This window comes from Rhea americana, unplaced genomic scaffold (assembly GCF_003343005.1).
Source record: "Rhea americana isolate MKP2758 unplaced genomic scaffold, rheAme1 scaffold_274, whole genome shotgun sequence".
NCBI classification, from domain to species: domain Eukaryota; kingdom Metazoa; phylum Chordata; class Aves; order Rheiformes; family Rheidae; genus Rhea; species Rhea americana.
Window position 1 is genome coordinate 869,684 of NW_028186395.1, and position 27,913 is coordinate 897,596.

General features: G+C 43.4%; 1 protein-coding gene across 1 annotated transcript in view; it reads right to left on the reverse strand.

Moving 5' to 3' along the window:
- Positions 1–27,913, reverse strand: part of MTMR4 (myotubularin related protein 4) — a 60,819-nt gene that overhangs the window by 12,470 nt on the left and 20,436 nt on the right. Inside the window, exons 2-8 of the mRNA XM_085308393.1 lie at positions 27,070–27,145; positions 14,048–14,137; positions 11,319–11,435; positions 10,629–10,711; positions 10,258–10,424; positions 8,989–9,085; positions 2,215–2,328 (exon numbers count right to left, since the gene is read on the reverse strand). Coding sequence (XP_085164519.1) covers positions 2,215–2,328; positions 8,989–9,085; positions 10,258–10,424; positions 10,629–10,711; positions 11,319–11,435; positions 14,048–14,137; positions 27,070–27,072 — 671 coding nt within the window. The 5' untranslated portion in view covers positions 27,073–27,145. The remainder of the gene's footprint in view (positions 1–2,214; positions 2,329–8,988; positions 9,086–10,257; positions 10,425–10,628; positions 10,712–11,318; positions 11,436–14,047; positions 14,138–27,069; positions 27,146–27,913) is intronic.

Below are 27,913 nucleotides of genomic sequence, written 5' to 3' on the forward strand. Positions count from 1 at the left end.
AAGAGCTGAGAGAGAGTTTATGAAGCTGTTGCYTCTCAGCTGTCACCAAAATGCATCTTAGTTGGGAACCTTTATGTAAGTGTTTCTGGTTTCCAAGTCTCTGGATTAAAGGTCTGGCCCACTCCTGCATGASCAGAAGGCCTGAGACTGAGTGCTCAGCAATGGGGCTGGAACTCTGCTGTCTTCCTGCTGCTTCTCTGACACTCACTATAGCATGACCATAGGCAAAGGTGGTTTCTGAGCATCTGTGAGGAACTGTCTTGCTAGCATAGTCTCAAGGTCTTATGAAAGTGGCTGTGCAGACAGAGAGTAATGAGGAGTACCTAGCATATAATACTCATCTCCCTTCACAGTCGGCTAAATAATTAATTGCATCCTTTGTGTCGTTTTAAAAATGGACTGTGCCTGGAGGCTCCTGCTGTGCATCTCCACTGAGGACAGAAAGATGGAGACCTGTATTTCTACCATGTTTAAAAAGCTAAATTGTACTTTTTTGTACGGAAACTGATAATGTAGTATGATACCTTTGGTGGCGTATGATTTACAGATCTGACTGTGAACCAGTGAATTCAGCCTTGTTCTCAAAAATTTCTTAACTTTAGTAAATAGTCTTGCAGTAACTGAGTCAGTGAGCACTTCAGTGCTCTTCGGATGCATTCACCCAAGCCCACCTGTCCATGGAGCTGAGTGCTAGGTTGTTCATGTCTTCTCTTCTTTCTTAATATGGAAGAACACTCCAGAAGCAGGCATGACCCTCATGGACTCTGCTGGCCAAAAGACTTCAATCTTGAGGGCAAAGGTTAAAGAACGCATGGAAATCAGATACATATGGGCAAGCACTCATGACTTGTCCCATCTTGTAACTTGTCAGCACCTTGTAATCTGATCTACAGCTGCAAAGGATTACAGCTCAGCCTGTAAATTACTGGGTACCATTACAGTGATGTTATAAAACTCTAAACAGAATAATTCTAAGAGAATACCAAAAAGTCACATCTTTGCCCTCAAGTAGTGATGTATAATGGGACTGTCTCCAGTGCCAGACCATTTTTACTAAAGTCACAAATACAATTAACTAAGCTGACTTGGCTACTAAGAGGAAAAGACTTCATATGATAACCACAGTTCATTGTTACTTTGTTGTTAAAATTTAATTCTTACAGTAAGAATCGACTGAGTTATTTCTCACACCTAATAACAAATCATGTAACATGAAGATGTAGAGTTAAGGTGTATGTAAATTCACTGGTTTTGTTCCCTGGCTTTTGTACTTTTCAGCATTTCCCTTTGTTGTGCAACTGATATTTTCAGAGCTTTTTGTATTTGGATTTACTAACTACTAACAGAGAGGCTAATGTTAGGAATCACAGTGTACTTTACAACATGCAAATTGAGGTATCTTTCTGTCCACTTATTCAATTAACCTTCCATTTCTTTCAGACATATCACTCTCCTAGATGATGTTTAATTAGATATTGCTTCCCAAAACCTTGCTTTATTTTCTGCATAGCCTCTTGCATTTTAATATAAGTGTATATTATTTCTGGACAGCTGCTCTGCTCAGGGAATAGGTAGTATTCATATTTACCAGCTAGAAGAGAATCAGCTTCCAGCCATGTGCAAATGTTTTGACCCATCTGTTAACTAAGTGTTTTTGAACTCTCAGAACTCAGCTAAAATAAAAATAATTTCCAGTTGGTTATTAAAAGCTGTATCCAAGCCTTAATACCTAGTAGACAGAAGAGTGATATAGCAGGCCTTTTTTGGCTAAGATTTCTTTTGGAAGTAGCAGCTAGGCAAGTACCAATCCTGGAAAAAGTTTTGAAACTCACAGAAAGAGAACCCTAGTTCCAGACTGCATTCTTGTTGCATCTCCAATATGAAGCAAGTCACCCACATCTTTATGTGTAACTGAAAAAATGAAAGAAGCAATAGTTCTTGGAATATTTTTTTTCTCCCTTCTGGGGAACATCCTGTTTTATCATCAGAGACTGAGTTCCTAGCAAGGCTCACGTCCGTGTTGGGAGAGGGTTCCTGACAGCAGGCATGTTTTCAGGTAGGTGGGTGCCTGTGGACTGAACGTAGCTGTCAGTCTCCCTTCACTCCATGGCCGTGCACACATGCTCCATTAAGCCTGGCTTTACAACACTGAGTACAAAAGACTAAGGGAAAAGATAGCTATTGTAGGGTGGGGGAAAGTGTATTGGCTTTTACCTGTACACAACAACAGGGATCCTTTTCCAAGATCTAAATGAAGCCACGTTCTCCAGCTCCTTGTCAGTAATCCAGACAGGAACTAGCAGCTTCTGGGGATAGCTGGAACAAAGCCTAGAAAAAGAAGGCAACATGGCAAGATGAAAACTCAGCAACCAGAATCTGCACTGGATAAACTATGTAGAGACAGAAAGCAAGAGCTGCTCAGATTTCCCCTCAGCTTAGCAGCATGCAGAATTTTGGGTCATTTTTCCCACATTGAGACTTTACTGAAGCAGACATGAAGAGGAAGAGCCCAAAAAACACTGAAGAATGGGCTGAGGGAAGATGGCCTCCTTCCACCTCAGGCCTCATCCCAGGGACCATGGTAAGAAACCTAGTACTTCCCAAGGATGCCTCTGGAACATCCTTGGGATTTAAGTTTATATGACATTTTAAGGGAACAGGTTCTCAATTTTATTGCACCACTTAAAGCCAGAAACACATACAGTTTCTAGTTGGCTACAAATCAGCTTTACGTACAACAAAAAAAATCAATTCTGTCCAGAAAGATGGGAATGGTGTTTCAGTGAGTGCTATAATAAAATTATATGAGGGAGATATAAAAAGAGTATCTTCTTATTTGGTGGCGTGACAGAAGTTAGACTCATATACATCCAAATACATGCCAGCAGTGAGAGGAATGTAACAAGGTAGTCCCTACCAACCAGGTGACCTAGGGAATGTCAAAGTGCATACCACTAATCAGTGGAGGGGACTCAACTCTAAGGTAAACAGACCCGCAATTCAAAAGGAATCCCAGATCTGAATGAATTAAATGTATATCAGTTTGGCTGAAAATGGAAGTTCAGCTTAGAGGTGGGGAATGGGGGGAAGGAAGAGACCACATGAATTCAAATGTTGAAACATTAAAAAACCCAACTCCAAGTACATTAAGAGCAGGGCAAGAGGAGTGCCAAAGGAAAGAAGCAAAAAGCAAAGCAATATGCTGGGGAGAAGGGGAAAGAGCAACGCAAGTAGAATGTGAAGCACAGGTGATGTCCAGGAGAGCAGAGGCTTCCTGGTTACTGCTGCAACTGTTCTGCCCCAGGTTTGCAGCACGTGGCTGCATGCCAGGCAGGCAGGTTGCAGGCTTCAGAGACAAAGCACTGCCTCAGTATCAGACCAGCTGAACTCCAGGAGCTCAGGCAGGCAGACATAAATGGACAAGAAATATCAAAGAGCAGTCTCAGCTCTAGGCTATAACCCCTGTTGCTTAGAAGTAATGTTTCAGGGCAGAAAGAAAGCAAGTCAAAGAAGGGGAAACAATCCAGAAGGCAAATTGCAGATGGTGGCCTAGTGTTCCCCTGAGTCCAGAGTATCCCTTTGGTGCAGTATCGCAGCTGATGGCAATAGGCAGGGCACAGCAGTCAGTGATATTTGGTTTGTGATGCTAATGAAGACTTGCCTGCCATGTTAGAAGATGGCAGACTTTACACAGTGTCTAGACAGCTTCTTGGGAAGCCCTAGGAAGAGGGCAATGGTGGTCCATGGGGTAAAAACAGAGTGCAGAGGAGGAATTCAGGAAGCAAAATTTAAGTTGACAGGTAAGAAGCTGAAGACCAGGATATCTGTGATAGCATCTTCTGAAATGCTTCTGATTCTACATATCAAACTGTACAGTGAATCAGAGAAGCCCGATTTCAATGTGTGACTGAGGGTAATGGTATATAAAAGAGAGCTAGCATCTATTAAGATCTRGAAGTCTATTTTTTCCTGTGTGCAGAAATACAGAATACAGTTTTCAGAGAAAAAAACGTATATCTATTAAGACCTGAAGTCTACAGACCAGGCTTCATCTAAATCAAAACAGAAGATTAAGCACTACAGGAGCTGTCTGAAACTAAAAACTGAGCTGGTATAGCACATGTTCTAACATGTTTATAGTCACTAAAACTCTGTATCTTAGGAAAATGCTAAACAGAAGGCAATAATACTCAGATAAGAAATRAAAGGACAGTCAAGTTAACCCAAATTTAAGGAGGGTGCATAAAAGCAGGCAATAAGATCAAGTGCATGTGCACTTCTAGGGCTAGAATTCCAAAAAAAAATAAAGTAGAGGAACTGAAGAGCCAGGATAAATGGGCTGCTGGCTTATCAGAATCTTATAAACTTGATACAAGGAAGATTATTAGTGGTACCGTGAGGTCAGGGTACAAGCTTTATAGGAAGACCAGAAGAGGTCAAGGCAGTGAATATGTAGTGCATTATGCTTAAAAAGTGTGAAGGTGAAGTGTGAGGCTTAAATTACCAGTATCAACAAGCAACATGCACATGGACRGAAATCCCCAAGGCTAAAGAGAAACGGGAAAGCATTAGGGCTACTCTACCAACCATCAGAGCATGACAGAAACAACATCTGTGATAGAYTGAAAGAGATTCAGAAAGGCTGTGAGGGCAGAAATTGCAGTGGAAAATTTGTGTTGCTTCCAAATAAAATGTGGAAGTGCCATGACATGATACAAAGACTACATTTTTAGATGCTATCACCTGCTTCTTGGTGTCCCCAAACAGTATGAAAGAGACATAACTCTTTCTTTAGTCCTAAGCATGCACGTAGCTGCTCCAAAATTGAAAAATTAGAAATTAGAGAAAAGAAAACATTTTGTAACCATGACCATCAAACAGTAAAATTCAACAACAGAGTGGAAAGTTCCCCCACTACAGTAAAAAATAAGCTTCGGAAAGGGAAACTACAATAAACAACCWGCAAACTTACCTGCAAGTTTTTTTTTTTGTTTTTCTTTTTTTTCCCCCCCAACTTTTTCTTTCCCTTCCTCAAAAAAAAGATTTTTTTTTAAAATACATTCCCCAGGGTGATGTAAAACTCAAAAACAAACAAAAAAAAAAAAAACAGAAGGAGCTGGCAGACTTCACCAGCCAGTGAAAGACAGATTAGAAGTAAGAGGGCATCCTTCGAAGAGGAGAAGTGTTTCTAAAGGACACAAACCTGAAGAGCCAAATGTAAACCTAAATTTAAAATAGTTAAAAACCAACAAGGYGTGTCATGCAGTTTTAGAGAAAAGAAACATTAAGACAAAAACTATGAAGTTACGAAGACCTTTTGCAAACATCTTGAAGGCAGTCTGCCTGCTACAGAATCTAAAGGTTTGATAGATGTGCAAGATCATAACAAAAAACAGCAAAGCTACTCTCACTGGTGTTCACCAGAAAAGTACATGAAGATCTTCCCATAACTACTCCTGTTTTACAAGGGAGAAGCCAGAGAAAGAGAGTAATATGGAAACATCAACAGTAGGTATTTTAGAACTAATTGCTAGAATGAAGAGTAACTTATCACCAGGACTAGATAATATTCACTCAACAGTTCTACAGCAACCCAAATATGCACTAGGTGAATGATTAACTGAGATGTGTAAGCTATTGCTTACATTGGCTTTAGTGCCAGAGGAATGAAAGGTGGCAAACACGCTATCAGTTTTTTAAAAAATCTCTGGGGAGAACGTGGGAAACCACTCAAGTCCGACTTCTGTACAAAGCAACTGACTCTGGCAGTCAGTACAAGAGTAAATATGGTGCACTTGGGAAGAGTCAACATGGCTTTTGTGAAAGGAAGTCACATGTCAAATATCTGGAGTCTGGAGACATCACTGAACAAGCAGATACCACAGATACGGCTGACAGTGGATTTGGGTTTTCAGAAGTCTTTTCACAGGTGGCTCAAAGACTCTTAAAACAACTAAAATCCATGAGATAAGAAGTTCCTCTTGTGGAACAAGAGCTCTTTCAAAGAAAAGAGGTATATAGGTATAGAAGTTAAATGGTTATTTTTCACAGCTTAGGGAGTCCTAAAGGGAACCATGTTTGGCCCTGTGTTGTTCAGTATGTTTGCATGTCAAGTGGAAAAAGATGAACAGTGAAGTGACATAATTCGCTGATGGGTGGTAGGACTGCAACAATCCTGGGACCACACTGACCCAAACCACCAAATGAAAAATTTTTTAAGCCATAAGGTTTGATTGCAGAAGGAGGCAGCTATAAAACAACTGCATAAATCAACACAAGCCATGCCTACAGAAAAGGACTGGCAAAGCCTCTTACATGAAAAGTAACAGCCATAACAGCAAAAAAAAAAAAAAAAAAAAAAAAAAAAAAAAAAAAAAAAAAAAAAAAAAAAAAAAAAACCAAAAAAACCCACACTTTTTTTTTAATCACTGCAGGTGCTAATCATCTTTGTGGACTTCTTGTCTAAACACTTATATGGCAAATGCTTAGTTTACTTGCTTGTATCACCCTTTCCATACCAGCAAAGTATTAAAATTCATAGAAAACTTTAACAAAATAAGAGAAAAATGAAATAGGATTGGTCACAGAAATGAGAAGATAACATCGGCTGTCTTAAACACAGACCTTGAGACAACTTTTTTTGCATGAAATCAACAATAAAATCACGATTGTAAAAAGGCCTAAGTGCTGAAAATGGGTATCAACRCTGAAATATGAGGTTTTTGTTTTTTTTTAAATGGAACTATGTGTACACAAATCCCACTACCATTACAGCCAATAAGAAAGTTTCCAGCTCAGACAACATGAGTTCATTGGATGGGGTATTTCAGAACATGTACAATTTTCTGGGTACACAAGTTACTGAAGATGCAAAAGCCATGGTGAGATTATGTAATAATTTTATTATTACTGTATGCTGAAATTGTATTCTTTTATCACGACCGAAGGAGAAGTTATTATATGCCTATATTGCTCTAATTTTATGATGGCTGTCGCCAGGAAAAAGATAATAGCTCTCAGATAAGAACATCTCAGAACAAACTTCAAAGAAAATGAACAAAGCCATTACCTTGGAGTATCCTGTCTCTAGCAACATTGTTTTGCCAATGCTGGGAAATAAAAGATAAAAGAACTATAAACAGTTAAAAAGTAACCTGATTCCTGTGAATAGAGGCAGGTGGTAATGATCAAAAGCCAAAGCAGGATTTAAAGGCACACTCCCTGTGTCTTTCTGACTGGCTTCTGAGCTGCACAAGCAAATTACACCACCTTTAAGATCTTGGGACACCTGCAGGAAGCTGAGACCTGCCAGGTTCCCCAGACAGGAACTCAGCAGATACTAGGAAAGTAAAAACAGGCCTGCCTCTAGCTTGCTGATGTTTGTTTCAAGTTCTGTCTTCCCAGTCTCGTTCAAAAATAAAACATCTGTCTTTAGAGACGATTGCTGTATTACTGGCCATAACTCCTAGGAAGTTAAACACAGATGGTTAATCTAAGGTGGACTTTAAAACAAGAGGGAATCACATCCCAAAAATCTACTAGTGAGGGAAACGGCTGACTGCCTGCACAAACACGGAGTGATTCTAGCTAGGCCAGGGACAGGCTATGTACTCCAAAATTGAACAGTTCAGAAAACTAATTTTTATTTGATGTTCTTGAATAAACTGCACAGATACCATCAACAAAATCACGTAACAATCCAAAAGCAATGATGTTGTCAGTATGTCCAAATGAAAATTGTAAATTAAACCCTAAATATGGTGCTTGATGCTTGGATTTCTGATGAAGCACATGACAGAATAAAACAGGCAAATAATTGCCAAATTCCAAGGGAATTTCCCCTAGCCAGTGTTCCTGAGGTTTTCATAGATGCCCCCMAAAATGGTGATCTGGAACAGTCTGACGTACAGACGACAGGGATGCCTTTGCTAACAGAAGCAGAGAAAAGACCGAGGGATACGAGTCATGTCAAGAAAAGCGATGTAGGGCATTCAGAAATGCGTGTCAGTCAAAGCTTAATAAAATCCTGCTACTGTTGGCTTAATGCCACCTGCTGCAAAGAAGGTGGAAGCACTTCAAGAGCACCTCTACTTCTCCAAGAGTAGAAAACACAGGTTAGAATCACTGCAGTGCTGGTGAGAAGGACATTCTAGGGATCTCCACTCCAACATTGCACTCACAGTGGGACGACTCACAACRCTAGCTGAGGGTGACCATGGTTTTGTCTAGCTGACACTTGAAACCCTCCAATGATGGACATCCCTTACCTCTCTGGGGACCYGTCCCAGGGCTGCATCACCCTCCTGGGGAAAGATTTTTTTTCCCCAGGGTCCAATCTGAGCTCGCTAAGCTGCAACTTGTAGCCATTGCCTGAAAATGCATTATCCGCCACTGCCAGAAGAATTTGGCTCTATCACCTTTGTAACAGCCTTTCAAGCAGTTGTAGGCTGCAAGTAAATCACCATTTAGCCTCTTCACCAGACTGAGCAAGCCCAGCTCATTCCACTTCTCCTTATAGGCTATGCTCCCTACACTTCTGAACGTCTTGACAGCCATCCACTGATATGTCTCCAGTTTTTCAGCATCCTTCCTTAACTAGGCTGAATGGCTACCCTCCTTTAYGGAAACTTGGTATTTTTTCCATTTCAAACTGTGAGAATTTTAGAGAAAAACGACTGATTAGAAAAGCAACCCTGTGATGGAGGAATTCTCCAAGACTCTGAAATGTCTTCAGGGATGAACCATACCCACCACATTATACACTGCACATCAGYTGATGCTAGCTCTGATGTTTGGGGTGTATTTCTTGTCCAGTTCCCTAATTTGAAGGGGGGAAGGAAGGAGGACCCAGCTCATACGCTGATTTGTCTGWGTTATCAGGGCCAATAAGGAGTATTAGGTAGTGGCCTGATTCATTCACTTCTCTGCACAGGGATTGTGACAAGGAAGAAGAAAAGGAGAGGAGAGTGGTGATAGCAAACTACTCACTTGTAATTGTTGTTGATGTCAGAGACTCGCCAGACGTTCTGCAAGTCAAAGCCCATCCTCACCAGCTCCATCTCAAATCGGTATCTCACATGGTCACCTGAAAGAACAGAGCACAGTGTATCTACTGATAGCTAAGAACTGATGAAATTCAAACTTATTAGTTGCAGCTTCATAGTTTCTGTCCAGACCTCTGATAGTTACAACAGGCCATCTGGATGGCAGCGGTAGTGCTTAAGATACCAGAAAGACTCACCCTTCACAATGATTCCTCTGCTTATTTTGCAGTGTTAGACCTCAGTTTCAGAGCACAAAGTGACATGGAAATAGCCTYTGTATATTATATCTTAATATAAATCCTGAAAAGCTCTTGGCTTCATTCATCATACTCTGTGGTACCAATTTCCACAGGAAAATTTGTTTAGGCTAGAGAGTATCATCTTTAAAAGACACCAAATATCTCGTAATTTCTTGTGTTTGAAATAGGGAAAGAACACATACTTTACCTTTCCTCTACCAGCTCCTTTTGAGTACTTTTCTGTCAATCTGTTCATCCCCCCATCCCTCCATTGTCAACCTGTGTATGGGCATTTAATTTGGTTCCTCCTCTTATACCAGCACATTTGTTTAMCATTCATTTTAATCCCCTTTCATTCATGCTGAAACAGTTTAAAAGACAAACCAACTGAAAGTGAACTTCGTGTTCAGGAGAGGGCAAACTGTTGATCCACAGGAGGGCACCATTACAATACTGGTATTATTTTTATGCGTTCAAATGTTTTACTTTTGCCTGYGTACGAATGAACCACTTCTCTGCAGACCTGATCACAGGGATGTCATGGCATTTCTAGGTGTAGGAGAAGAGATGCAGACAGAATCATATTAATTATGATGCCTCAAATCTGATTACATTTATTATCCAGGGACAAGATTGCTTGATCYCTCTCATCATCACAATGAAAAGTAGCAAAGTATGGGGTGTTTTCTTCATTTACAAGGAGAAAGGAACAGGAAGCTTACCTSTTGCTGGCTTAAGGGCTCCTAATTGTGATTAGTGTTATTCTTTTTACTGTGCTTATTATCCAACTGCACCCAGACATCYGCTGTATATCTAGGTAATCTGGGGCCATGTACAGTATGACTTTGAGCAAGATGGACTTGGGCTACGGCCACAGCAGAAGGTAATACAGAGCAATGAATTCAGAACAGTGGTTCAAGTTACATATGCTGCTCTTCTGAACAGAGCAGCATGGGGATGGGCCACAGGCTTACCTGGACGGCAGAGATGTGCATGTTGATCYTCCTCATCAACACAGACTCCTAAGCACCATGCATGGTAGGCAAATGCAAAGAGGTCCTCAGGCTTAGCAGGGCGGGCAATGGCTCGAGTTAGCCTCTTCAGCCACTCCTGGCACTGCTTAAAGGTGGAGAAATGGCACCTGCAAGCACAATATGTATACCATACTCAGTGGGTAAATATAGCCAGCCAAGCTACACAGACAAGGAGCTCTATTCCACGCAACAGGAAAGAAGGGGGAGGAAAAAAAAAAAAAAGAAAAATGAGGGAGCGGGGGGGGATCTTGGTCACAAACAGTGATCATGAGATTTGGTGGTCTCTACACTACAGCAATAAAATAGGATACCTGATTACTTTGGAGTCCTTGCAGACAATGTGAAGCTGGAACATATCCCGGCACTCCACACTTTCCATCATCCTCAAAGGCACCTGCAGTGGACAGATGTAGGGCATGACAAGACATACTACGTTAACAACTGCGTCTGCTTTGCTCTTAGTTCCATCAGGCCCAGCCATAGCTCTATGAACAATCATCAGCATCTAGTTCACACTACAGATCCACTCCCAGGTGTATCATGATCTAGTCTCCTCCAAAGTCTCTTCCAAGAGGTACTACTCTGATTCCTCTTCTGTGCCTGGCACTCTCCCACCATGGAGGGACTAGGGAGTCACCCACCAAGAGACTCTCAAAYGGCTGGCCTCAGTGCAAGAGAAGTCCCCTGCAGGCTGGCCTCCAAAACACCTTAACAGTCTTAAAATCCCCAAGTTTAGTGTTTGAACGAAAAARGAAAGTAAGGGAAAGACCTGATTATTATCCTCCGAATAACCCYATCCACACACCAGCACAGCAGTCTCCACCTCGTGCAGCAGCAGGATAGCAGCTGCATGACCAGCAGTAACAAGAGAAAATATCGGGCTTGGCATCTTTCAAGAGGCACAGCTCCTGAGCTACAGATCATGGAAGTAGGTTWTGCCCCACTGAAATACCACAAGAGTTGATGGTTCAAGCAACAGGAACAGGCAGACTGAGACTTACATTGATCACAGAATCCTTAAATTTAATGTGCAGCCGGTAGTTGGAAATGGCGATCACAGCATCGTTCGCATGGCCAAGATACTCCACTCCCTCACCCTGCAACACAGTGAAAGGGACCTGGAAGAGAGACATCACTAATTCAAGACATACGCAGAGTATTTTGTGCACCATAAATGCCAAGAGCTGCTCTTCCTGCTGCCTCTGCAATACATCTCCTGTGGGAAATCAGTCACAGTAATGTGCTTTTTGTGCACTACTGAGAGCAGACAACAGCACAAAAGCAGACAGGTACCTGTTCTCCAGCCCCACATGATGAATCTTCTTCTACARATGCCTCAGAAAATACTGAGCAGTTACTCAGACTCAGATAATTACCTGCAGAGGAAAGGTGTGCACCACAAATGCAGCATATACTGACTGCAGGCATTTGGCAGTGAGTGTTGCATGGAGGGAGAGGGTGCTGGGACCTTTCAGACAGGGCAAGCACAACTCTGCTACAAGCAGCATGACAAGGAAAACAAACCATGGACAAAGCTCAGGCCTAAGAGCAAGCCCTTTTTGGGAGGCGCTCTACACAGCTCCAGACAGTGCCTGATAAAATCAGAATAATTTGCCCCAAGGCAGAGTTGTATACGTGATCCTGCTGTGACATTTAAATTAATGAGACTACTAACAGCATCATGAGACCCACCAGTACCAACCAAAGCAAACAAATGAATTAAAGTTTTGACCAATGTCTGCTAACAGTGCTGTGATGGAATCTCTAATACATAGTTATTTGTATGACTGCGATGGAGTTATTTTTGTTAGCAAAAATAATAGAAAAATAATCTAGATAACAGATACACCAACTGTCTGTCTGTCTTTCCCTATCAGCCAGGACATGCTCTAGCTATTTTTAAAACAGGAGATCCTGGTAGGCAGCCAAGCTTGATGCTTTTTTTTTTTTTTTTTTCCCTTGAATTAAAAAGAAGGCAGACCAGCCTAAAACTCATCCAGCTTCTTTTTCCTTTCTACCTTTCTTTTGTGCCCCACCTTTCCTTAGCTAAGTAAACTCTTCATTGTTCCCTGGATGCCACCTAAGCTAGGTGATTTCAGTGACCAATTAGCAAAAATGTCATAAAGATTTATCATTTCAGCTAAAGCCTTTTACTTGCCCAACATGGCATTTGATGAAACAATTCATTATACTGTAACTAGAACAAGTCTGACCACCTTGTCATTTCTAAGCTATTTCTATGGCTTTCATGTATGCTGCCTAAAATCTGAATTTCCTGGATTCCAGACATCATAGGGCAATCATACTAATAACTTCTTCCTTCCTAAATTACTTGTAGATGTTAACAACCCTAAATTGGCACCTATCTGAAAACCATTTAGAAATTTTAATTATCCTAACATTAAGAAACTGTATTCTCTTTATTTCTGCAGTTTATTTTGCATGCTTGCCAACAATATTTTTAGTTGACGTGTTTCTTGTGCTTATGTGGCTCTTTCACACAGAAACAGAAGGAAGAGATAATCTTTTAAAAAAATGGGATAGTTAGATTATATGAACTGACARAGGGAAATCCTAGAATAAAGTTGCAGATGTCCAAATACAGTTTGTTATCAAATTGATGGTATCTTTTTTTAGATTTCACTTCATATTAAAATAGCAAGTTACCATTTGGGAGGAGTGAACTTTGACATCCTCCATGCAGAACACAGAAGTAGGTTATGCTCTTCTCCAGGYGGTCTCAGTTCAGAATCATCTTAGAGAATTTGCTTTTCAAAGATTACAGACCTGCAGCTTTGACCCCAAGCTTCTGCGCCCCTCCTCAGTCTGTGAGCACTTGGCATGTTTCCTGTGCCAGTCCTCCAGTTGCCGCATTTTAGTCCTTGCTTTTGTCAGGAGCAAGTAGRACCATTTACCAAGACACTGCCAATCACAGAGCAAACTCAAACACTGCAGCAGCCGTAAGAACACACAGCATGAGCTTGGCTAGAGCTTCTCCTCACAGGAGGAGGAGGATGCACACTAGGACAAGGYGGCAGTGGACGATGTTAAAGGAAGCAAGTAACACCAGGAGGTTTTGGTTCCCGCCATCCAGACTCGTTGCTGCACAGCAGCAACTGTACCCGGGTCTYTTTCAAGGGCCTTTTGCAGCAGGAGGCTGGCACCATAAGGAGGTTTCTCTTTCCAACAGCTATGTAGCAGGAAAATGCTAGGAGCAATGTAAATTGGACTAGATCAGTAGTTGCAATATGGCATGCTATTGCCATATAGAGCACAATCTAGCTCTGATATTCTGCCTGTCTCAGAGAGGGCCTATCTGCTGCAGAGAGCCACACAGTGTCACAGTTTCTCACTGTCAGCACAGGCAGAGGACAGGGAATACCCAGAGCAGCTTTGCGTTGCATCATACTTCCAAGCAGCAGATGCCGTGCTGTACAAATCACAACATCTTGGCAGGGCTGGAAAGGCAGGGCCAGAAAGGAGAACAGCACTGCCGTCWGCAGCCTCCACGCACACAGTAGGAACCACCAGCTTGAATATGACCTATAGCACTGATGAACCTGTGACCTCCATAACATATCTTGGACCAGAAGTAGTCAAGTAATCTCAGGTATCACACCACCAAAAAAAAGAACAAAAAAAGAAAAAAAAAAGAAAAAAAGGAAAGAAAGAAGAAAAAGAAGCCCATCGCATCCCAAAGTAGTTGCTTTCTGTTTTCTTGCTTCCTTACCTGCAATGACTCTTCCTCCTTTACAAGCTCTTTCGGGGGGAACAGGTCCTTGGCCTGGATATACTCCAAACTAGGAGGGCCTTCCTCACCCTGCATGGCAAACAAAGCAAACATTGAGAGACTGGCCCCAGCCTCCACTTCACTGTATATGATAGAAAAAAGCAAATTCCAGATTGTTGGATCCCCCTGGCACCCTGATGCACTCTCTGCAGGATCCCCTGGAGGTGTGCATGGAAACATCTGCTCCACCTCAGGACAGTATCTCTCTGACACTGCAGGACCCCAGTAGTTTTTCCTGTTGTTGCAAATACCCCAACACAAAGATAAATCTTAAGCAACTAAGTCAAGGCTCTTCCAACTGCCAAGCAGATACATCTTGATGATGCACAATAGCTCAGCACATCTGATTGATATGACAGTATTTTGTCCAGTCATGTCAAAGGTTACCCCCATTACCTTTATTACAGAACCACGTCAGAAACTCCGTAAGATAGAGCGCTTCCATCTACATTCTGACTTCCACCTACTCTTTTTCCCCTGTTACTTTTACAGAGAATTCCTTTCTTGGAGTTTTTATTTTCATGCTTAGCCCTGAGAAATCTGGGAAGAGCTTGAAGCTTTTTGAAGAGATAACAAAATGAGAAATGTAATGCCACAACCATTGCATATAAGTACATCCAACTCACATCATGCACTACTGATTGCTGACAACACTGAAGCATGGTATTTTTCTTCAGGGAAGCTGAAAGCGTTTAACCTGCTGAGATGGAAACTCTAGAAATTGCACAAAGGCCTCAAAGTGGTCTGGGAGGACCTGGAGCTGGGATGCAAGCACTACAGAAGAATAACAGGAAATGAACTGCCAAGGGAGCCTAGGTATATTTTCTTCCATGAGCCCAACACTGGTTTAAGAGAAGTAACGTTATTTGGGCTTCCTGCACATTTAGTAGCTAATCTACAKGTCTCCTTATTTCAAGTAATGACCCACCATCCCTGGAAAAGTGGACAAGAGCATCTGAATTTGGGCTTGTGAATCTTCAGTCACTTCTGAAAGATCAGTCCTAATTCTTCATTAACCCTCAAGCATATTCTGCCAAGCTATCAACTCTTTCCACAAATAAGCAGATATCCAGACCCTTAATACAGAGAATGTTCTTTGCTGAGGGTCAACAATGGTATTGATTTGATACGTTGAAGTATGTCAGTGTAGGAACATTTTCTTTAGAACGCCTCTTAAAAGCTAGTTCCTTCTACAACCTCACAAGTTTTTTCTATTTACAGATTCACTACAAGATCTAACATTTATTAGGAAATGCCCAGTTCTGTAAGCATTAAACCACAAAACTTTAAAATAAAATACCTTTCCGGCTAAGTCATCTGGGCTAGAATGTCAAATTTTGAACTGAGGACCCTACCCTCCTGGCTCAGAGGTATTTAAAATGATGCCAAATCACCTCAGGTTTTATTGGAGATTAAAAAGAAATCRATTCCAGTTTTCCCTTACAGGCCACATTCAGTGCTAAATTTAAGACTCTGAAGCATCCTCCTCCTCCTCTTCTGAAGGCTCTGACTGCGGATCCCAAACACTCCACAAAAGCAGAGTGCTTCTAGCAGACCCATCGTCCCGGGACGACAACCAGATCTGCCAGCAGCACACATTTGTGGAGGCCCRGATGGGTCGAGGCTGTCAGACATTCACGTCTCATCGCCCACCAGCACAGCTTGGCTTGAAGCGCTCCCTGGATGCCAAACGCAACCTCAGCCTGCCTCCTGGGGAGCCACTGCAAACACGTAGTGGGTTCCAAAGAATCCACTGTTCACAAGATCTCTGTCTAGTAGGTACAAAACTCATCATCAATCCCCATTGTAAAAAAAAGTCACTGCACTTCCTTACCTCCTCACCAGGTACCCGTGCATAACTAAGAGGGGTGCAGGGACACACATCCGCTCCACTAGCTGCCGGTTACATGCAGTGGAAGCTCTCCTGAGACTATAGGAGAGTCGATGGTCTTGCATACCACTGGCTAGCTCAGATATTGAGCTAGAAGTCCAGGAGAGCACAAAGGAAAGGTGGAGTGCTGTGAGCCAGTCTGTCAGTGCACACAAGCACGGCCAGCAGCCAGGCAGCAGAGAGCCTCTTCTCCTGTCACCACTTTGCAGCTCACAAAGAAATCCCCGTGAGCAGCAGTAAGTGGAACAGACCAGCCTGAGATCTCTCCACTGGGCTAGGTGTCCTTCAGGTCTCGCTAGCACACAGCACAGGATGGGCAGGGAACTCAGCATCTYATCCTGCCATAACCCCTTTCTGGGGCATCAACAGGGTGGGGAGCWCAGGACCACTCTCCTTTCACAAGCTTGTGGTCCCCTCAAGCCCTCAGACTGACCCTTTTGGCCACAAGACCTTCTGGGGAGCTTTCTGTAGGAAGGGGTCTCAGATCTCTTCTGAGCAGAACTCCTTTTCCAGAAGGTATCAAAGACAGGGAGCTCAGGACCCCCTCCTACTGTTAAGCCTTCCCAGTAGTGTTAATATGGGAGGGAGTCTTGCACATTCCTTTCCTGGATGGTGCAGCCAGGGTAGAGCACGGTGATCCCCTTGGGTCTGTGGCTCTTGCAAGGTAATTTTCCAGCTACAGGCAGGGACCAGCTGGAGCCTACGTGGCACAACGCTCATTCGGGCCTTCCGGCTGACTCAAACCACTGGGCCGGTCACTGCTGTGCCCTTGGGCTCAGGCAGGGGAGCAGCACAGGAATGAGAGGGACCGCGGCTTCTCCTGGGAGCATGCAGAGTCAAAGAGGAGGGGAGTCCCTCTTCACAAAGGAGAAGCCACCAGGACACAGCAGCACATCAAGCCGGGCAGATCCGGAGCAGGAAGGATCTGCAGGCAGCCTGGCCTCACRGACAGGCCAGATCTGGGGCAGCTGGCTCGACCTGGGAGCTGGTGAGAAAAGCTGGCTTATAGCCCTGTTTGCAGACAAGGAGCAGACAGGCTGCAGGGAAGAGAGGGAAAAAAAAAGCACTTACAAAGCAGTTGAGCATGGAGCAGGAGACACGGCCTGGCAGGCTCATGTTCATTTCCAGAGGTGGCAGCCGGGCCGGGCACACACAAGCAGCATCTCCTTTCTCCGGCCCTTTGCTGCTGCCGGCAGCGGCTCCCAAAGAGTCACCCACCGCTCAGCGCAGCTTCCCCACTCCTCTGAGAAGGGCAGGAGCATCCCTGCTGCAAGCGGCCGGAGCAGGTGCGCCCGCCGCCTTGGCTGCCGCTGACAATGGAGGGAGGGAGGGCGGAGGACAGCCAGACTCCACCTACCTCCGAAGGAAGCAGAGTACGGCTCTGCCATCTAAGTGTCTCCCTGCCAGACTAGAAAGAAAATGGAGAAGCCGACAGAGCCAGCCTGAAGGGATCACCCCAGCTCTCCCCCTCCCGCGCAGAGCTGGCATCCTGCTGACATGCGGATCCTAGCAACGCGGCCCCCCTTTCGCAAGGCTGCGAGCGGAGAAGCTTGCCGGGAGATGCAGTCCGGCTTGCGGCRCTCCTCCCCAGCGGCACCTGCCACACGCCTTTTGCTGCACTGATGGCGCGTGCAGGACCGTGCAGAACAATAGCAGCGAAGCAGCTCTGTGCACCAGCACCAAGCCCTCCTCCCCAGCACGCATCGGGTGCTGGCTGCTTCTTTTGGACACTCGGCCCCAGAAACCAGGAATTTCCTGCTGTAAATCATCACTTATGATCCTCCTGGCAGCACACCAACTTCCTAAAGTCCTCYCCGAATGGTCAGGAAAGGAAGGACAAAGGGACTGTTGTCCCTTTCCCACTTCCACAACCTGCAAGCTTTGCTAAAATATTCTCGAGCYTTTAAGTTATTCCTCCCTGGAAGCGCCTCTGTGCAATGGGGTTAGCTGGATGTTTTCAGCTCCTGCTAGCACTAGAACACCTGTGCTCATTCTCTCGCGTAGAATGGACTTCATGGAGTCRCCAATAGCCCTTTCCGATCACTTGGACAGTTAGCTCTGATGGAAAGTTTCACTAACTCCAATTTAGCAATGGTTGCAAAAATAAGGAAYGGCCTTCAGTGCAGGAAATGCTGTGGGGCTGAACACATAGCTCCTTGCTCTGGAGGAACCGGCTTTTACTACCTGTTGTTAGTCAAGACCATGAAAGTTCTCTAGGTCACAGCTAGACCCTAGGCCCTCTAGGTCACACCGGGGCCCCTTAGAAAATACGACATCTCCATTTCTAACACTAGCTGTGATTCTGCCCTCTACCTCCTACTGCTGAGAAGACAGTTGGGATTATCCAGGCTCCTCTACCTTAATACCTTGCTCAGTTCAGGCATCAGCAGCTCCTGACAGAGAGAAGCAACAGTGAACAGGATCCTGGTTCAAAACAATTTTCCTGGTGGCTGTACTGGAAGCCAAAGGGTAAGAATCAGACCCCTGGGGCATCTTGTACAGTTTGGTGACAGAGATCAACAGGCGTAAGACAGAAATAAGGACCAAAAGTGAGACTCTATTGCTCAAAAAGCAGAAGAAAAATCTAGCACTTCATTAATCCTCAAAAGGCCAGGCCRAATCATAGTAGCTCTCCTGCTCTGAGACAACAGCATCCCATCAAAACAGAGCACAGTCTGCAGTCGTTAAGCTCCTCATATACCTAGTTKCCCCACAGTCACCAACAGACAGCTCTAACTAGCAATACCAAGAGCAGGTCAAACATTTTACTGAAGTCAGATAAAGGATTTGGGCATTTCTCCATAAAAAGTGTAATGGTTAATTTATTCTGAGCAGCTTTGCTCAAGGGACAGTTTTGCAACACCCAGGTCTGCTGCCTTTTGTCACTGCAGGGCACCAATGACCAGGCCAAAGCTGCTGAGAAACCAAAAATACAGACTACCTCAAAGTCCACAGTCATACAGGTTATACTGTTCAGATGCTGAAGGAGAAAAAAAATCCTAAAAAAAAAATGCTGCCATGCCTGGCTCCATGCTCCCCCTCAGCTCCACCATTTACACAGTGGCTGGAACGTAGGTGGACAGTGTACACCACCCAGCCCCAGAGGCATCCAGCTCCAGCAGCACCCAGCTCCAGCTGGTACTCACAGGCTCTTCTGCAATACAATTGCTGAGCCATACACAGGAGACACACACAACTCTACATGTATTTGCTTTACATATAAATATAAGTCAAAATATACTGAGAACAGAGGTTTACAGACAAGGTTACTGAACTGTAATGTGTTATATCTTGGCCAAGTTTGAGCACCAGGAGAGGTGCCTTGCTTCCCACAGGTCTTCCTTGTAGGCAAATGCCAGCAGTCTGCTGAAAAACAGAAGTAGAAGGTGGCAGGAATCTTTTGTTCTAGAAAGAGTGCAGCTAAAAAAGCTTCAAAATAGACTTTCTGGCATACATTAGGAGACAAAGAAAGAAACTCAGTAATAGTTGAAACACAGAATTATCTTAGGTAGAGTCAGTGTATACGTTGATATTTAATATATAAGTGTATACAGCATGGCCAGTGTTTATAACACTGGGAAAAAAAAAAAAAAAAAAAGAAAAAGAAAAAGGACAAGCCAGGTATGAGATCCGCTGCAACCTCTAGTGAGATTTTTAGGACTGTCTGCTAAAGATGCAATGTGCAGTTCAGGGCCTGTCATAGGACTGACTGTTTCCAGTTAGGGTTCCTAACGGATCTTTATAGCTCTGAGGTGCTGCTGGACACAGTTAGAAGGTTGATCATCAGGTCATTAGTTTGAATTTCTAATTTAAGCTGACTTGACCATCCACAGAGAGTGAAAYTGCTCTGTGCACGGCATGGTCTGTGTGGTTCGAAACGGGGAATGCAGAATGCTTGCAGCCTCATTTTAGCCGGCTTAATTAGAGGGATTTCCTAAATGCCAAGTCAGACATCTCCRCAGATGAACAGCTGGTATTTGCTCTTCCACCAGCACCACTAACAACCGTAAGATTGGACAAGGAAGACAAGGTTGTTTACACATACTGGGCTCCTCCAAGTGTCATACACACGTGCATTCACGCTGTGGTTGCCATTGGGGCACTAGCACTACAAGCAAAAGCTCTTCTAGCTGTGCTGTCTCCTCGAGGAGGACAGCCCAGGAGAGGAACCTCCTTCAATTTCTCTCAGCCATGACAGCCCTAAAGATTTCAGGAACTATGAGGAAAACAGGAGCYAATACACTGCAGATAGTATGTTCTGAAGGCCAGTTACTAGGAATTAACTTTTTCTCCTCTGACTTGCAAGCCACACTGTTCATGCTGTGAGTGGCTCTCAACTGTGCTGTCCCTCCCTTCCCTCCATGCATCTCTACTCACACACTGCAGGCCTCACAGCCCAGCAGGTAAACCTCTTTAAAGTCCCAGGAGGGATGCAGAGGCTCTGAGATGGCATGCTGCTTGGTAAAGACAGGACTGTCACTCCAGGAGCCATCCTATAGCCTCCAGAGGAGATGATATGCCCTATGTGGGCATGCCGGCATGCTCCAGGAACCTAGTCCACAGGAGGGGAATTCACGGGGGCAAACTGCCATCTGCTCCCACACATCTGGGGAATCTCTTCTTGGAGCAGCCACCAAGATACCGAAATCTCTCTTGTGGCCTGGAGCCAGTCAATCTGCTGAATTACACCCTTTTGTCAATGGCTAGACTCAATTTTCCACAAGATAGGTAAAAAGTACGGTTCAAAGAGCAGCTAGCACCTGCACAGCACAGCGACCTCTTAGCAGCCAGGCTTCTTTGCGGGTCCTCAGCACAATCTCTTGTCTTCAAAAATGGCAAGCCACATCAGCAAAGATCTTTTGTGCCCCACAGAGCTTGAACAAAACACACATACTGAAGGGGCTCTAAACCCCTGGTGAAATACAGGTGCCAGCATGTATCACTAACAGTAAGGAGGAACCAAGCAGCCAAAAGGYGAAAAGAAGAAAAATGGTCTCTCCCACTGCAGAAAGGTCTTCGGTGCCACTGCCGCTATCCTGGACTCAAGTTTTTGAATGAAGCTGTACCCTTCCCAATCCTACAATATCTTTATCCTTCATTTATTTTTGGTACCACAAACAAATTTGCTGTAAATACTCTTTCAATAGACAGAGGGCACCACTTACATTACTTTTACATATTAACAGTGCACATTCAGCACAGTATTGTAGTATGAGAGAGTCCTCTGTAGAGGAAAAGGAAAAGCAAGGGGTTATAGAAATGGATGGCAGGGATATGAATCCCTAGGCTTATCCCTGGTAGTGCATCTGTCATACAGGCTGCCCTGTATGACAGGGCAAAACAACAGGAAAATCAACAGAAGGAGCTAGCTTTCTCTGACAGAGGATCCCATGAAATCCAGAAGATGGGATCAGCCCAACAGTCTGTGGCTGCAGAGGTCATGGAGTCTTTGTTGCCAAAAGCTGAGACACTCCTAGCAGCAGAGGTATTACCTGGGTAGTCTAGTTTACCTCTGTCCAGGTCTGAATATTTTCCATGAAGCTTGAGGTAGGAACTAGTTATTTAAATCTTTTTACRGGTGTGTTGGGAGAAGGAGATGAACTTAAATACAACTTGTTTCATCCTGAAATTTATCCTTCCTCTGCTCARTGTAGATACCTACACCAGGGTGAGATGAATTGCACCCAGAAGCACGTATTTCTCTTCACTGCCTATACTCAAGATCTAGACAAGCAGATGAAGAGAGTTGACTAGCTACRGCCAACAGGACTTCATGTTCTGCCTCCTCTACCTCTTATGTGAAGGGCACCTTTCTTCAGATCTCTCTACAAAAATAGTTAATTTTTTCAAAGCCCAACGAGGTCCTAGGTGAACTGAAAGACTGCTGAGCCACTGATGTGGCCTCCCAGAAATAAACTCCTTAACTAGTGTAAGGAGGGAGAGAAGCTATTATTCTGCACATAGTAAATCAGGGTCAGGGTGGTGAGTGTCATCTTTTGATCTYTGCAGGATCACAGCAGAAGTTATACATCTGTAAGAATACTACGCATTTACTACTTCATCAGAAACCTGCCCAAAGACAAGCACCTAACAGAAGGACGGAACAAGAAGCCTTTGGGAAGAGGAGATGAAAGGATGCAAGTCAAGTGCTATCAACTTCCACATTGCAGCAGGACGGGAAAAGGGTCCATCTTTTACATGATGACTCATCTTTCAATCTACCTATACACAGTCCCAATATCCACAGCCGCTGTGGAAAACAGGGAATGCTGCAAAGGTAGCTGTATGGTGCACGGTGAGAGCCGAGCCCTGAATGTCAGCACAGCAGAAGAGCTTGCGCTGACTTACCTGCTAGATTAGTTTTAAGTAACATATAAAGGTGCTGGCTGCTTGTTAGAACTTCCATTAGTCACATTTAAGGATTAAGTCACCACTAGTGCTGTCTTTAAGGACATTTTCAGCAGCAGGTAGCCTTTGGGGGAGAAATGAGGAGAGTCTTACTATTGAARGAAAGCTCTTAATTGATGTTAGACTAAACCTTTGCAGCATCAGAAAGGGCAGAGCAACTGCTGTCTGCATTTGGGGTGCTGCTGAATAGGGCTTTGGGGTATGCCCTTGCAAACCAGAGGGCAMCAATGCTTTGCCCTCTGACTGCAGTGACGAGGGAGGGAAAAAAGGGTAATTAAATGCGCACTCAACATGTCTGCAGGGAATGGGATTTCCACTCAACTCTCGCAGCGGTTGGCTGAAGAATGCCAGCCTGGAAGCACACAGGGGTTAGCAGGCAGGACAGCCCTACCCAACAGCACAGAGCATCTATTAGCCAGCAACAAACTGCTCCCTGCAGACCTGCATTAAACTCTGAATTCATAACCCTGAAAAAGAAAAAGAAAAGTCAAAGGACTCAAAGGATGTTGTCAAGAGATTAACCATTCAATTTCGATTGCCGACAGAGGCTCATGTAAATAGGTGGGGGCAAGTGCTTATTTCTACAGCTATCAGTAAGTTAYTTTCTCTCCGTTCTCAAGGGACAAAAAAGCCTATACTGTCTTCCAAACACCAAACAAGCRGGTGATGGGGTTTGAGGGGAAAGATTTTCCTTTTCTTTCCCCCCACCCCCCAAAATAAAAATCAAAGAACATTTTAATATAATATGAAAAATGCATAATTCCTTTTCAAAAGGTTCTTTGAGACTGTAGTCATTTTCAGGTATTTACAARGAGCAAAGAAGATCCTCTTCCTGGAAGACAATACTGAATCACCTATAGTTGAAACCTGGCAAGGGCCCAGGCCAGGATAAGTATCCATCAAAAAGCAAGAAAGGTGGATAGTGAAAAGGAAAAGCTTCCATGTGTTAGCAAGCATTCCAGCATTCCTGCAGTGCTGAAGAGCATCACCACTGATGGACTGAGAATCATTTTCATGTAAATATGAGTATTGTCTTGAAATTCTCGATCATGGGGAACGTAGACAAGGGCCACCACTAGAAGGCACAAGGGAGAACTTGTCATTAACTAGTAGATGCTGAACTATCACCTTTCCATGAAGGCATAGCGTTTAATAATAGAGCTTGAAAACATTCATTAGCAGGCACAAGAAAAAAAGCAAATATTAGGAAAGGAATCAAGAACAAAACAAGAGATCTACAAAATCAAAGGATATGGAGAAGCTTACAGGCAACACCACAGTCCACCATTACTTCTGATACTCCCTACTTCCTGTATTAGATTAAATRATATGGGCCCAGTTCAAAAACAAAACAAAAAGAGCTACTTCACACAACCCAGTAGTGCAACTCTTTGCCACAACATATTGGAATTGTGAACATTAACCTGATTTCAACAAGCAGTTTGGTGAATCCAGAGAAGAARAAGAAARAAAAAGTTTTATTAGCCTTTGATGGATTTAAGAAGTTATTTCTAGATTACAAAAATCCCTGATCTGCAAGTCCTGACAGGTTGGGAGAGTACGCCGGAGACGTTCCACAAGGTTCCCCAACAAGCACTGACTGCTGGCCCGTCAGACACGGTATCTGACTAGACAGGCCTTTGACAGACCCAGCATGGCCTTATGAATGTTACTGGAGAGATTTTTTGATCACCCTCCCTGTCCTCTCTGTCAGAGATTCGCGGACTACAGTATCTCAAAGAATCATAGACCAGATTTGCTATTATCCACTACAGATCTTATGGGGTATCCGAACATTTGTTCCCCCAAGACAGAGATGAGCACAGTAAGTTCTCTGCGCTTCAGTTACTGTGAGATGCAAGAGGTTTTAGCCCTGTGAGGATGAAGCATGACATTTCCAATTTTTATATAAAACCTGCTTTCCTGAATGTCTTTTGTAACCAAGATTGTTCTGTTGGACACAGACATATGCTCTCCCACCTGGGAATAGTTCTGCCTCAACACTGGGAAATTGGAGTATGTTTCCTGATTTCCCATTCCGTCTCTAACCTGGGTATGAAAAGGTATGGCTGGAACYAGCAGGCCCCAGGACACCCTCTGGCTTTAGTCAATTCTCAACAGTCATGACCATGCTTGTAATCAGAAGTTTTGAAACAGGCAAATTTTGAAGAACGGATTGCCTTTGCAGGGATTCAACATGACAAAAAAAGCATGGTCCAGACATTTCTGAGATCCTCTGGACTGCTATTAGGTTGTTCTGTTAAARATGCAAAAGAAAGGGAACACAATTATCTAGAAGTTGGTTAGCTGCTTCACTGCTTTCATATCATCTGGGGTGTTCATGTTATACATTACAGTAAGAAGGTGTTTTTCTTTTTTGTTTTTTTTTAATAGCCTGACTTTATGCAAAGGAAAAGGCTATTTTTTTCAGTCATACCTGGATATATTTGCATCAATTTAACCTCTATCCCATGCAGAGAAATTGTTGGATCTTTAGCACTTTCAACCTAAAACCAGGATCATTCCAAATTGAAGTGTAACATACATTATCAGGTTACAACACAGGCGTGTTTTCATCTCTCCACCTCAAAACATGTTAGTCTACCTGAAGTGCGGCAAGAAGCTCTTCCTAAAGAAAGTTGTTCTTGAAACCAAATCAAGGAGCACAAGCATAGGAGGCAGCATCAGAAATGTTGTGTGCATAACTAGTAGAGCTGACAGTTCAGTTYGTTTGCAGAGTAAATAGCATTTTTCTAATCCAGTTGTTAAAAGATCAYGAGACAGTCCCTTAGGATTCCCCTTCCCATTCCTCACTGTTTCTTTGAGTAGTCTTGCAGATTTTTTTTTTCAGTTGTTTAACATAAGTTTTCATGTCATCTAATTGAATTTCCAACCTTTTGTTTCTGCTTATCTCCTCTGCACTACTTCCAACTCAGTGRTTTGCTTCTGATGGCAGTGAGTACAAAGCTGATCATAACACTATGTTATTGCATTAATGCAAAGATTCACTGCCTACCCAGTTTAAAATACAAGGATTGCCCTGTCTTGTGTTAAATTCCTACTCAATCTACAACCCTATGGAGACTTTCATCACATCTTTCCACACTGATGGTCTCAAGCCTTATTCCTCTCATCAGGCTGTGTGCATTTTGGATTATTTCTTGCTGGAAGCAAGAAAGGCATTTTATTGAAGCTTATCAGCAATCTGGCTGTTCTAAATGTGTTTCAGTCTCTCCAGATTCTTGTATACCATGCTTTTCTGTTCCAAATTTCAAAGTTTCTGCTACTTTGGCATTACTGAAGAAKGTTATTAAGATGGTGTTTAATTTTTCATTGAGTGGTGATACATGAACAGAAGGAGAAAACCCAGCATTAAGTTTAAAACAAAATTAAACTGATAAACCAAGAGAAACTGGCCAGCTATCTCAATAGCCCAAGGAGGCCGAAGATGATTTAGAAAATTCCAGTCTTATTAAAATATACTGAAAAATCAAAGCAAATCACAAATCTAAAGGTAAACTCATACTACAAACAACTTCTTGGACACAGTAATATTCCAGAGTTCTTTATAGTATGTTATTTCATATAACGCACAATAGTATAGCACTCTTCGGTCCCATTCTTGTATTTATTCTCACTTCTTGTACCCTGATCTTCTCTATGTGGTTCGGTCTCTACTTTAGAAGAAAACAGAGCTCACATTAGCAAAGCTTTTCACTTTTCCCATTTCAAACACTGCTCTGAAAGACCTGCAGGAACCCTAAAGTATTAACTCTTACTCTGGAAAGTTGAAGAACCAGGTTGTGTACCATTTCATGCCTGTAATTAGGTCCTGGAATCTGAATAAGTGTCTCAGCCTTGCTAATATTACAATCCCCTATGTGGAAAAGCCTGCCACAAGCTCAGAGAGCCATGACCTAACACTCTGCCTCTAGACTTGAAACAGTAAAARTCTCCTTTCTTACAATCCATTAATCAATTTTTGATACAGGGAACAACAGATGCTACTAAAACCACCCAGTCACTTTCATTTCAGTCCTTCACTAAAAGCACATAGGTGTGTGTGTGTGTGCGCATGTGGCAGGGGGTATATTTTTATTTTTTAAATAAATCAGTGTGTGTTCTTACCTACATGCAGCACTCCCCAAGCTGTTCTCTTGCACACACACTCTCACCTTAACACATAGCCATCCAGTGCTCCATCCCTATCAGGCATCCCCAGAGCTGAGACTGCCCCTCCCAACCCCATCCATCCAGCCCTAAGGCTTCTCAGCCTGTGCTTGCCCACGGTTACAACAGTCTTCCTCTTCTACCTCTCAACAAGCAATGCCACATGCTTTATTTTATGTAGATCCCTTTCTCCTATTTAGATTATTCCCCTTTTCCCAAATCAACCTTCACTGAACAAATAATGCCAAAGTCATGGGTTCAATCCCTGTATGGGCCGGTTGTTTCCCTGCTGAGCAGGGGAGTTGGACTAGATGATCTCCAGAGGTCCCTTCCAACCTTACTGATTCTATGATTCTAAGAGAATATTTGATTCAGATACTGTGTGTAGAGTTCTCAATGCCTCTTGAATGCACTTAGCAGCAGCACAAGACTCAGACTCAAATAATAGTAATAAAAAAAAAAGGCATAATATCAGACTAGAATATATACTCACCATCCTCAGACACGGTCCGAAAAATATCTTAGCTCAAGTACAGCTCAGTTCCTTCCTGTTGATCCACTAGACTCACCTAGAGCAAGCAAAAGAGAACCAAGAGTAGCAGCTTAAGTCAACAGCGATGATACTGCAGTATAAATACAACATTAAAAAAAAAAAAACAAATAAGAGAAGGAAGGAAGGACTCCTTTGCATGGTACTACCAAGAGCCCAATAACCTGCACCTATCATTGCTAACCTCTATTTAGTGCCCTTTTGAGGAGCTGCTAGAAACCAGATTCAGCATCACAGGGAAACACTAAATCCTTTTGGTCAGCTAGTACACRCAGAACATGCAGGACTTGTTACCCRTTTTTAAAAATGTACRGCTTGGGAGCAGGAACASAGCTTTGGAAGAAGCAATTGTGCAAGACAAACACAGATGGAGAGATCGGAGGAGATAAGGCTTCTGCCTCATACTCTGCTTTATTTTTTTCCCCACAGTCATTCAAGAAATTMAATAGTACCATCCACCTCCAAATCTAGCAAAGGGCAAATCTCAGAAGTAACAGTTGACTTGTTAACAAGGGAGAAATATTTCYTTTTGTCTTTATGTTACCCAAGAGCAGGAAAAAAGAAATTAGGAAGAAATTTTCTTCATTTGGACAATGGAGCACGTGCTYAACTACTGTCCTGAACAGGGGCAGCTCACTGGAACAGAAAACCCCACCACAGCTTTCTGTAGAAGAACATGCTGAAGGAAGACAGACTTGGCCACCCTGGTTCAAGGACTTGGGGAGAATCCTTCTCCATAAGGAACGTGGGTGCTTGGAGAAGGTCATGAGTATCGTGGCGGGTGGGG